Source organism: Dipteris shenzhenensis, chromosome 20 (genome assembly GCF_047967505.1).
Source record: "Dipteris shenzhenensis isolate YYH24624 ecotype China chromosome 20, Dip_SZ_1.0, whole genome shotgun sequence".
Taxonomy (NCBI): domain Eukaryota; kingdom Viridiplantae; phylum Streptophyta; class Polypodiopsida; order Gleicheniales; family Dipteridaceae; genus Dipteris; species Dipteris shenzhenensis.
In genome coordinates, this window is record NC_141615.1 from 43,986,982 (window position 1) to 44,000,082 (window position 13,101).

Sequence of the window (13,101 nt, forward strand, 5' to 3'; positions counted from 1 at the left end):
CCACAAGGGACTCCATACATCCCAACTGAATGAACAAACAAAAAGAGTCTTGGTTCTGGGGTCTTAGAAATAGGAGTGGAAGCACTATAACATGCAAAAATCTCCATTGGTGCCCCATTGAGGTAAATTGCTCTTGATATGCGACTCACAACCTTAGTTTTAACAAGATTGACCTTCAGATGTTATGTGTATCATAGAAAGTTTGGAGTGCATCCAAGTGCCGCTAGAGACCCTTTGTTGATGAGGAGAGTGCACTCACATCATTTGCGTATAGTTAAAATAGGATCGAAAACCCAACTAAGTCCCAATGTCACGATGAGGGACTCGACCTTGCCAATGTATAGGCCAAATAAGGTGCGTGATACGCAAAAGGTGCATCGAAATAAGTTGCACCATGATCAAAAGCACAAAGCCGGTTGTGTTGTAAATAAAGCAATATTGAACACGTTATGCAATCGCCACCACTTTGCATGTGAAATAAATTTAAACAGGGTGATTAAAAAAAGAAAAATATATAGAAATAGACGCAACAAATAGCTAAGAAAGATTGAAAACTTAGGAAAACACACTATTCAAAGAATGATAAGGCCATGAATATGCTTGTGAATACAATCGATTATATATATGGCAGAATCATTACATGATACATGCCATAAAAGAAGAGAATGCTAAACATAATCCAACTTACCATCTTGGAGGCTGGGTTGATCAAATGTTAGGACTAGGCAAGAATGGCATTGAAGGCTATCATGAACATTGAGCCTCTACAGCTAGTCTCTTCTTTTGACGTGCACATGGATCCAACCCAAATCTACTTGATGACACATCAATTGTGCATCTCCTGCGGCCCAGACACACCTGTCCCAACAAGAGCCATTCACACATCTCTCTCTCGCACTCTCTCTCTCTCTCTCTCTCTCTCTCTCTCATTCATTCTCTCATGATCGACTTATTAAGCTTGTGATAAGTCATCACCAAGCATAGACGTGATTGGAGTCTCCGATGCTAAAGTTGCCACAAAAGCCCTTCATTTGAGCCTAAAAGAATGCAGAAGACAAAACAACCAAGATGAACATACCCGAAGAACAAGACTGAACATCAAAACAACACGAGGCGGAATTCCTCCACTTTGGTTCTTAGACAAACTAGCAAACTTGCACACAACTGTGACAAGTCAGAATGCTTTCGAGCATTCGAGATGCTTGTGGAAGGCAACCAATCTGTACTCTCTCTCTCTCTCTCTCTCTCTCTCTCTCTCTGCCTGCAAGAATGTGCATGGACATGCATTATAAAGAACTCATAACGTCTCGCACAAATAACACTATTCACGTAGCTTGCGCATCACATCTTGCATTAAACGGGAGCTTGTAAGTTCTTGAAATAAATCTCGACTCGCTCACCTTTTTCAAGACGCTCAAAGATGTCGGAGCATGGCAAACACCTTTTTGAAAGTTTCCACACTGCCCTTGAGGAGTTCCAAAGCTTGCAAAATTTATCGACGAGATGGTTTGCCCTCTTCCGCATTTCAATGTCAACTGAGGAGGAATCATATCCACAGATGTGGAAGTCCATTGGCTCATAGGTGGAGGGTAGTCTTCGCCCACATACCCACAAACTCTGTCAACAACTCTTACGACCAAGGAAATTAAGGTTGGGTCACCACCGATTTCTTCAAAGAGAACCAACAAATTATTTTTCGGTGTCAGCCAAGAACGAGGAACATGGTACCTATGCAACAAATCGACAGGATGTTCAAGGCGTAAGACGAGTACATAAATTTGATTGAGGTATTACGAGAAAGACAGCTATTTTTTTAATCCATTATCATTGAAAAGATCAGTCCCAAGTTACTCAATAAGCAGATCATTATGGAGACAGTGCGATTTCCGCAACCCTGGTATATTAATTCCAACATTGCAAAATATTATTCTCGCACATAAAAACACATAAATCAATTTTGAACATATGATATTGGCCTACGAGGTTGCAAACCTAAATTCCAAAATGCTTAGCAAAGATTACCATGACATGGATATAATGTGCATTCCCTCACTACAAAATACATGCTAGGCTACCTCACAATGCCCACAAATTTGCCTTATGGAGAGAAGCACGGGACAATGATAATGGATCTTTGACTAGTTCCAAAGGCACCAGGATATATCTAGATGAATCTAGAAATATGCCCAAACTCATCCTGTGAAACACAACAAAATAGTGCAGTTTCAATCTCATGACAGTCACAAGGCTGAAAAACATTAACTCCATCACACATAGAAGGGACTAGATACTATGACATCCCTATCAACGTAGTCAATTAGCAAGGGTGGGTTTAAGCCATAGTATAATGGCCAAATTGTGTCGCATCATCATTGAGCAAACATACAGCAGATGGGCAAAGACACAAGGAATTAGGGCACCATCCCAAGTAGGGTTTTGCCACAGACACTGAACTTTGGCAAGATCCGGGGACGAAAATGCAGTTGTACAAACAGGAAATTAATTGCTAGACAGATATAAAATGCAAAAATACCTTGGGGAGGATGTACCAATATTCAAAAGGCATTTAGTCTACAAAATAAGGACAAGCTTCCATGACCTACCGGTGTAGAGAGGCAGGTAGGCAAAGCCCAAGATCCAAGAGATGAAAGAATTTGCAAAGTCTGTGCCACATGGGAGATAGAAATGAGCAGCAAGGGCTCCTATAGTGTCAAGCCTATGCACACATCAGAGGTAAAAAAATGACAGTACGACAACCTTGTTAGAACAACCGGCCAAAAGACTAGAGAGCTTCCTAAATGAAGTCTTGGAACACCGCAGCAAAGTCACACAAGTTAGCTAAGCACATACAACATAACAAGCTTTGTAAAGATTTCTTTTCAAATCTAAACAATGGTCACCAGTCCCATATATGCTAAGGGTCTCAAGCGGACTTTCTACAAACAATGGCGTTGCTACTGCCTCTTCAGAAATAGTTTTGGGGCTTTGGCCCGTTTTCTCTCCTACCCAGACCAGCGATGTTTGGTTGGTTTCATTCATGAGGTGCTCAGACACCGCGATAGTATACTCCGAGCACGGAGACAGGAGCAGACTTCTTCCTCGACTGATACCTCTCAGAGCTCTATCACGGAGTTGTTTCAGCCAGATCAAAGACCCCCACAAGGCGAGACCTCGACATGACCTTGACCCGGAGCCTGTGATCCGACAGCTCAGACAGAGGGTTGACTCACAGATCATACTTGGGAACATCCCCTCCTTGATTAGGGTCGGAGCCTGACCGACGGGGGTCACAGTGGCCTTCGTTAGACGCAAAGCTACAACTAGGAGACGTACTAGGACTGCACACTTGGGGAGGCGACAGCGCTCTATTGCTGACCTCATGCCTCCACTTCCACAGCCTCATCCATCCTAATGTCTTGTTGCTGCTGATGATGATGATGATGGTTATGATGATGTCGACGATGATGCTGAGATTGATATATATAGTCGAGATATGACTATGTTGTACTTGGGAATTAGTACTGCCATTTTGCATTTTTTTTGCATTCTGCATTGGTGTGGATGCTCGTTTAGTAGCTCCACTACCACAGCTCATTGTAGCAGGTTTTTCACAGTCTCATAGACCCATCGGTCTTCCGAAGACTTTAATAATCTTTCTTTCTTTCTTTCTTTCTTTCTTTCTTTCTTTCTCTCTCTCTCTCTATATACATGTAGCCCTACAATGCCCCAGATATACACATATCAGGGACGACTACCAACATAGACTAGTAGACACCACTCAACTCTCATCAGTTCTACCATTGCCCCTCCGGCAACGTTGGGATATTTTGTTACCTGTCTTTTTTCGTACCGTCAAGAACTTGAAAATTCTTGACCCCTCCATCGGAGGAGACTTTTGTACTGACGATTAGATCCCATGGGTCATTTTTGGCCCCCAAGGATGATAATAAATTCTACTTCTCTCTCTTTCTCACACACACAGTTTGTTTGTATCAGGATACTCACAGTCTCATAGACCCATCAGTCTTAAAACTTTAATAATCTCTCTCTCTCTCTCTCTCTCTCTCTCTCTACTATGTTATTATGACTATGTGGCATTTACCATTTAGTATGGGTGTCAATGCTTGTTTAGTAGCTCCACCCTTTCCGCTTGTTTTGTATCAAATTTCACATAGTCTCAAAGACCCATCGGTCTTTCAAAGACTTTAATAAACTCTCTCTCTCTCTCTCTCCCACACACACACACACATATCTAATTTCAGACCTGGGATTCAGCACACTCGACAAAGGACAGTTGCACAGATCATGCTAGCTGACATCTCATCTATTTTCAGACCTGGAATACGACCAACAGGGGTTACTGTGGCGCTAGAATAGATGCTAGGAGGGCACGACGTACGAATAGATGCTAGGAGGGCACGACATACGACTCCTCCAAACAATAGACAGAGATCTATCACAGACTTCTTGCCTACACGCCTAGCCCGTGAATAGATGCTAGGAGGGCACGACGTACGACTCCTCCAAACAATAGAATAGATGCTAGGAGGGCACGACGTACGACTCCTCCAAACAATAGACAGAGATCTATCACGGACTTCTTGCCTACACGCCTAGCAGGCATACCTTGACATCTCATGCCATGTGTGTGCTGCATTGTATTGTATAATATCGGATCATATTGTATCTGATATGATGATGATGACTATGGCGATATGTATAATGATGCCATTGACTATGTCTACAAAGTCTTTCTCGCATGGGTTAGGATGCTAGCTTAGTAGCTCCACCGTTTTACTCATTGTATCAGGTTTTCTATAAGTCTCATAGACCCATCAGTCTTTAGAAGACTTTAATAAACTCTCTCTCTCTCTCTCTCTCTCTCTGTCTCTCTCAGAATGGATGAGAATACAAAGCAAGGTGGATATTCGGATTGCTGGATATGCTTTGCTACTGCTTATCTACGCGGATGATGGGGTACTCTTGGAAAAGAGCGAGGAGAACTTGCAAGCAAATCTAGATGCACTAAGAGAATTCTGCAGACACTCAGGAATGCAGGTCAACATAGACAAGACAAAAGTAGTGGTGATTGGGACACGTAATAAACAGATTTGTCACATTTGAAGGAAAACCCCTGGAAATAGTCAACATATTTAAGTATCTAGGACTGAAATTCACAAATAACTACAAAAGGAATGCATATGTGGAGAGGATGATTCTGGGTGGCTTGAAGACATTGTATAGGTTCCAGAATAAAAGCAGGAAGACACATCTATGGAATTGGGAAATGAGAAAGTTTTTATACACCAAGCTTGTGCAAATAATAATCCTTTACGGGTGCCCAGCTTGGGCGTCTGGACTCTCTAGGATCTACTAGGAAATCATAGAAACTTCAATAAACATTTCCTAATAGGGAAATTACGAGTTAATGCACAAACACCCTACCCCATCCTACTAGTGGAAACAGCTATGATACCTCTACAAGGGGAGGCCTTATGTCAATTGATGGCTCACCTCAACAAAGTTGAGAAGATGGACACTAGTAGGATACCACACAAGGCGAGGGAAGCTACCAAATCACGGGATGGCACAGAGAGGGAATGAAGTGGATGGAATCAAGGGGTATGACAGTTGCTGATATACCAGAAGATGCATGTGAAGTCAGGGAGTTAGTGATGCAGGAATGCTATAGAAACTACGGCAACCCAGAGGACAAAAATGCAATTGTATACACAGGAAATTAACTCAATGGACAGCTATGGAATGCAGAAATAACTAGGGGAAGACATCAATATTTAAAAGGCATGCAATCTGCAAATCAGAAACAAGTTCATATGATCTAGCGGTGGAGAGGGGCAATGAATAAATATGAAGAGAGGAGAGAAGAGATGAGGAGAGAGGGCACAGCTAGAGAGCACAACACAAATGACTAATTGTACACTAGATTTAGTTGAAAATGTAGAATATATACAAACCCTTTTAAGGTTAAGGTTAGGGTTAGGGTTAGTGTTAGGGCATCTAACCCTTTCCTTTATAGCACTCTACGTGTTAGTGTTATGCACAATACTAAACACATGATGTTGAGATGGTTTCTCAACAGGCAAGAGTTAAAAAAGAGCACCATGTACTCCTAAGATGTAGACCCTACGCACACATTAGAGAAGGTTAGGGGGACAGCAGAGATAATTTGAAAATTCGTTGGAGCAAGAAGACAAAAGCTAGGAAGCTACTCAAAAGAAGTTTTGGAACAACGCTAGGGCTAGCTCACAAGCTAGCCCAACAAGTACTTACTACCTAGCAAACTTTTAATATTCTCTTTTGCTCGATGTAAGGGATCACTTTTAGTTAATAGTGATCACCAATCCCATAGATCCTGAAGGGTCTCACGTGGACTCAAAACAATCATCACATCATTATAGGGGGGCGGGGTCTATGAGACGCAAGATACCAAGCTCCTCGCTTGCACCATCTGAACTATAATGGTACCTTATGGTCAGAGCCTAGGAATTTCTCAGAGTCCTGTATAGGACGAGACATAGTTTTCTCTCAAGAGACACATCAGAGCCCAGAGCATCCCTTCCTCTCGAAAATCTAGTAGTGGTACCTGATGTGCTCCTGTCCTATGTTGAACTCTCCAGTATGAGAACATCTCCGCGACTTGAGAAATCCATGATATCCTGGTGAAGAGATGTATATGGTGACGTTTCAGCCTCCTCTCGCACTACGTTGACGAAATGTGATGGTCTCTAGTGGGAAGTAGCAGATCGCTATGCAAAAAGATCTCGACTAGTTATGCGTCGCAATCGGGTCCAAAAGAATCTAGAGTGCAGGTCCTTGCTCTCAACTGAAATCGCCCAAATGAGGGATGATCTATATAGTACTGTCACTGGTTCTACTCCCTGACATAGATCTCAGTGGTATATCACGAGCAGTGTCACATGAAAACGCGTTCCGTCCTGTCGAAACAGGACGAAACGTTTCGTGCCGAAACGTTTCGAAACAATACGAAACGCATGTTTCGCCCAAATCTCAAAAAGGCGTTTTTGCCCCTTTTTTCGTTTCTGCCCTTCGCGAATCGATTGCGATCCTCCCGGCCTGATTTCATTACTCAGCATCCTCTCCAGTCCGCAGCCCGCTTCTGCTCCCTATGCTTCCTACGCTCACGTGAGCTTGTGGCTCGTGGCCCGTGGGCTAGCATATGTGCTAGAGCCTAGCACTGCCGTTGCTCCGTAGACCTGCAGGCTGCTTGCAAGGCTCAAGCTAGCTGCTGCTAGCCACCACTAACACAAGGCCTAGAGGCTAGAAGGGAGACCTGCGCTAACTGACGCCATCAACGACCTGCTGCTTGCACAAGCACCGACGCTATAAACGACTTGGTCAAACAGGTTGCAATCGACTCCCACGCCTAGGGCCTGTTGCCATCGACAGTCCTGCCCACCATCCCCTTTGTTGCTGCTGTTTTTTGGTTCTGCTCAAGGAGCAGCACTTGGATCAAGGAGCAGCAGCCCAATTTGCCCCAATTCCCTGTTTCTTCCCAAATTTCAAGGCCTTCTCCATCATGCCTCCTCGCAAGTCTCCCACTCAGCGTGATGTTTGGCAAGATTCAGTTCTCATTAGCAAATATGGTACTTTTGGCACAAAATGTGTGGTTTGCAAGCATTGTGGGGAAACAATTCGAGGAGCATCAAACCGGGTGAAGGCACATTACATTTGGGAGAGAGCACAAGGAACACATGGCTGCACTCATGTTCCAGAAGGTATTTTTTTGGCCCATGGTGGATTGCCATCAAAGTTTGAAGAGGTCCGGTCATTGCTCCTTCTACCTTTGCCTTCGGAGATAATTGATGGGAAGGTGCAAGAAGCCAAGGAAAGTGAAGCGCTGAAAAGAGGGGCCTCTACTTCAACAAGAACCTCAGTTCAAGTGTCTTCTCAAAGTAATACTGGGGCTTCTTCCCAAGTTCATATCACCCTGGAGTCTTCTAACATTGGTGAGTCTTTACCCAATGTCAATGCAGATCAAGCTCCCTCGCATGTTGTGGCTTCTCCACATTCATCAAGCTTTGTTAGTGTTATTGTGGGTCATGAGAGGATCCCAACATCCTCCCATATTCATCTCAAGGCTGCAACAACAAGAAAGAGGGGAAGAGAGCTGCCAAGGCGCCAAATCACCCTTGATGCTAGCTTTGCTCCAAAGGTTAAGCAAGAGGCTCAAATAGCTGAGCATCGTTTCTTCTATCAATGCAACCTTGCTTTCAACATAGCTCGATGTCCAGCATACCAAAAAGTCCATCGTGCACTTGTGGCAGCAGCCACAGCAAGAGCTACAGGTCTACAACCAGCAAATTCTGAGTCCTTGAGAACTACCCACTTGACAAACCAAGTGAGGCACATTCAAGAGGAGCTTGTGGGTTTGAGAGCTTGTTGGGAGCGATATGGTTGTAGCATCGTGTCAGATGGATGGAGTGACACTGTAAGTTATAAGTACAACCCTTCACTCTTGACTCTTGAGTCTTTGGTAAGATTTGTGGTGACTGATTTAACAAATGTATGATTTACTTATGGATCTTGATTCTTATGACTTGCCATATGTGGCCAACGGCGGCACCACATGATAAATATCTTGGTCTCATCTTGTGTAAGCACTACATTACTTCGTGTAGTTGATGCCTCCACCCCTGGCTTGAGTATCACTGGGAAATGGATTTATGGACACATTAAAAATGCCATTGAGGAGATTGGGCCACAACGTGTGGTCCAAATTATTACTGACAATGGCTCCAATTGTGCCAAGATGGGAGAATTGGTTGAGAGAGATTATAAAAGCATTGTTTCGACTCCATGTGCTTCTCACTCGATGGACTTGATGATGGAGGACATTGCCAAGTTGGATTGGGTGCAATCTACTCTTAATAAAGCAAGCCAAATCATCAAGTTTATGACAAGAAAGAGCATTGCATTAGTTCTTTTCAGAGCAGTATGCAAGTATGATCTTGTGAAGCCATCTAAGACAAGATTTGGCTATCTCTTTCTTGTTCTTCAAAGGTAAGTCAACATCCTTTTTTAGCTAGCCAATTGAGAGTTCATTTCAATTCTTAATACTTATGTATTCAAATTTTGATTCTTAACTTGTCCTAAACTTGTAGGATGACACAATCGAAAAATGCGCTTAGGCATCTCGTTTGTAGTGAAGAGTGGAGCTCGATATCTCAACACTCCCCTCGAGCTCAATCCCAATTCCTGCACACCAAGCAGGTCTTTGAACTTGCGCAGCTTCTTTGCGCCCAATGCCTTCGTGAATATGTCAGCTACCTAATCCTCTATGCTGACATAAACTAGATCAATAAGACCTAGTAAAACTTTCTCCCGCACATAGTGATAATGCACCTTAATGTGCTTTGTTCTAGCATGATAGATTGGGTTATTTGCCAAGTGTATACTGCTCATGTTGTCACAATAAATGACAACTGGCCCATCTGTAGACTGATGCATATCATAAAGTAGCTTATGCAACCAAGCTACCTCACATGCAGCCATTGCTGCACCCATGTACTCAGCCTCTGTGCTCGACAAGACAACTGTAGGTTGTTTCTTGCTGCTCCAAATGACTGCAGCACTCCCAAAATAGAACACATATCCACTGGTAGATCGTCTATCAAAAATACTACCAGCCCAATCACCATCAGTATATCTTACACTGATTACCCCAGTCTCATAAAATAGTCCATACTGCAATGTGGACTTCACATACCTGAGTATGCATCTAGCCGCATCTAAATCATCAGTATAGACTATAAAATGCGTCTACACGCGGGGAAAATCATCAGTATGGACAGATTTGATTTACCTGAGTATGCGTCTAGCCGCATCTAAATCATCAGTATGGACTATAAATGGCCAGATTTGATTTACCCCAGTCTCATAAAATAGTCCATACTGCAATGTGGACTTCACATACCTGAGTATGCATCTAGCCGCATCTAAATGCGGTTTCCTTGGAGCTTGCATAAACTGACTTACCAATCCAATAACATAGCTCAAATTTGGCCTGGTAATAGTCATATAAATCAAACTTCCTACTATGCGCTTGTACAAAGTAGGGTCTTCCAAAAGCTCACCTGCAACTGAGCTCAGCTTCACATTCTGCTCCAAAGGAACTGAAATAAGCTTACAGCCTGTCATTCCATATTTGAACAGCATGTCCAATCCATACTGCCTCTGCAAGAGCCGTATCCCACTTGGTGATCTAATCACCTCAATGCCCAAGAAATAACGCAGCTCTCCCAAATCCTTCATCTACAACTTCTGCTTCAATAGCATTCTCACATGAAAGATATCTTCATCACTATCACCTGTGATGATCAAATCATCAACATAAATAACAAGCAACATAATACCTTTCTCTATTTTTCTCACATAAAGTGAGAAATCTACCTTGAAAATCTGAAAGCCAATAGTGACAAGATACTGTCCTATCTTGTCATACCATGCTCTAGGTGCTTGCTTCAAGCCATACAAGACTTTCTTCAACCTGCAAACAAACTCAGGATGAACAGCATGAACATAACCGAGTGGCTGCTCCATAAAGACCTCTTCTTGCAAATCACCATGCAAGAAGGCATTCTTTACATCCATCTGATGTAAAGACCATCCCTTTGAACAGCCATAGCAATGATTGCTCTTATCATTGCCATCCTTGCAACCGGACTGAATGTTTTTTCATAATCAATGCCATATGTCTGTGCATACCCTTTGACAACTAATCTTGCCTTGTATCTGTTCACAGAACCATCTGCATTGTGCTTCACCTTATAAACCCACTTACATCCAATTGCATTCTTGTCTTTAGGCAAAGGCACAAATTTCCAGGTAGCATTTGCTTCCAAGGCATCCATTTCTTCATCCATGGCTTTCTCCCATTTTCCTTTTCCCATGACTTGCTCAAAAGAAGTGGGTTCTACTTCCTGTATCACTTTGACCATATAAGCATAGTGAATGGATGTATATCCATCATATTTCAGCCTATCCACAGGATACCTAGCTCTTGTAGACCTGTGCAAAATAGGCTCACTTCCAAGTGCTCTCAAAACATCCCTGGTCTTCCTTACTCTAGGTGTAACAACAGAAGGAATACCCAAGTCATCATCAATGCTCTGTTCTGAGCCACTGGATTCACCATCCACATAAGAGTGACCTGCATTCACATCAAACATGGGCCGATCTACCTTCTCTTTTCCTTTTCGTGATACCTGCATACCACTATCTGCATTGCTTTGAGGAGATTCTCCTGATCTCAATCTGTCTGTCCATGGCGAAGTATGTGAACCACTCCTAGAGGACACTACAGGTCCACTAATATTTTGTGATTGCTGCTGTGAATTCTGTGCAGCATTATCATTTTGTGCATCTACATCGTCAATCACATTTACTGGTTTATACCAGTTGCTCATCTCATCAAAAACAACATCTTTGCTCACTGTAAACTTACGAGTAGAAGGGTTATAGCATCTATACCCTTTCTGCTGGAGAGAATAACCAATAAAGATGCACTTCTCAGCTTTTGGATCCAACTTGGACCTCAACTCATCTAGCAACCAAAAATATTCAAATAAGAAATATCTAGTTTCCTACCAGTATACATCTCCTCTGGCGTCATGCCATGTATTGCTGCAGTGGGAGTCCTGTTCATTATGTAAATTGCTGTAGCAACTGCTTCAGCCCAATAATAATCTGGTAGATCTTTTTCATTTAGCATGGCCTGAGATACCTCTCCAATATGCCTGTTTTTCCTTTTTGCAAGTCCATTTTGCTGTGGGGTATGACTGCATGAATATTGCTCCTTTATGCCATGCTCCTGCAAGAACCTTACAAACTCATTTGAGAGGTACTCTCCCCCTCCATCTGAACTTAGGCATTTTATTTGCAAGCATGTTTCTTTTTCAACCATAGCTTTAAAAGCTTTGAAATGCCTAAACACTTCACTTTTCTTTTTCATAAAATACACCCAAACTTTTCTGCTATAGTCATCAATAAAAGTGACAAAATAATGACAACCTCCAATAGATGCAGCTTTAGTAGTCCACACATCAGAGTGGATTAATTCCAATGGCTTCTTACTCTCTTGAACATGTCTAAGAAATGGTTTCCTTGCCTCTTTTTCAAATTGACGGGCTTCACATACCTTATACATTTCTGCAACCTTGAATTTAGGCAATCCTGCAATAATATTTTGGGCCTGCATTGATTCAAGTCGTTGTACATTAACATGACCAATGCGTTTATGCCAGATATTAATATCTGCAACTACACCGGTCTCATGTGCAAACATTGCTGCACTCAATTCAGACATGTCCGCATCCAACGTAAACATCATGCCCTTCTTCTTTCCTTTTGCTATTAAGCGACCGTTATTTTTCATATCCTCAACAAAGCATCCATGAGGATTAAATCTGACCTGCAAGCCCTGCTCAACCATTTGACCAACTGAAACCAGGTTCTTGGTGATATTCGGAACATGAAATACATCAGATAGGTATTTCTTTTTTCCATCCTGCATAGACAAAGGAATTTTACCAATCTGCACAATAGGATGTGCAGTACCATCACCAGTCTCCACAAATCCTGATCTTTCCATTTTCCTTGCATCCTGCATCCATTATGCATGACCTGTCATGTGGTTTGACGCACCTGAGTCAACATACCACACATCATTGCTTTCTTCTGCACTTGTCACAGAATTGGTCATGTGATGCACCATAAACAGATGCTCATTTCTGTCATCACCCTGTCTACTAGAAGATGCATAATTCCCTTGCTGCAATTTTTCATTCATAATGTCATTCTGCTTTTTATAGCAGTCTTTAGCCATATGACCCATTTTACCATAGTAGTAGCATTCAACATTGCTGTTTGCATTTTGGCCTCTCTGTCATCCACCACGACCTCTTTGGCTCTCCCTACCTGTAAAGTTACCACGTCCTCCTCCATAGGACTGGTTTTCTTGAGTTTGCTGCATATTCTGATTTCTACCACGGCCTCCAGATCGGCCTACTCTACCTCTGCCTCTACCTCTTCTAGCATTTGAGTAGAAGACAGTTTCTTTTG

At 42.6% G+C, this 13,101-nt stretch overlaps 1 protein-coding gene across 1 annotated transcript in view; it reads right to left on the reverse strand.

Moving 5' to 3' along the window:
* Window positions 1-595: 595 nt before the first annotated feature.
* The window catches only part of LOC147889712 (beta-galactosidase 9-like), a 146,267-nt gene continuing 133,761 nt past the window's right edge, over window positions 596-13,101 (reverse strand). Inside the window, exons 18-19 of the mRNA XM_087391154.1 lie at window positions 1,401-1,728; window positions 596-858 (exon numbers count right to left, since the gene is read on the reverse strand). Of these exons, the coding sequence (XP_087247280.1) occupies window positions 748-858; window positions 1,401-1,728 (439 nt within the window). The 3' untranslated portion in view covers window positions 596-747. The remainder of the gene's footprint in view (window positions 859-1,400; window positions 1,729-13,101) is intronic.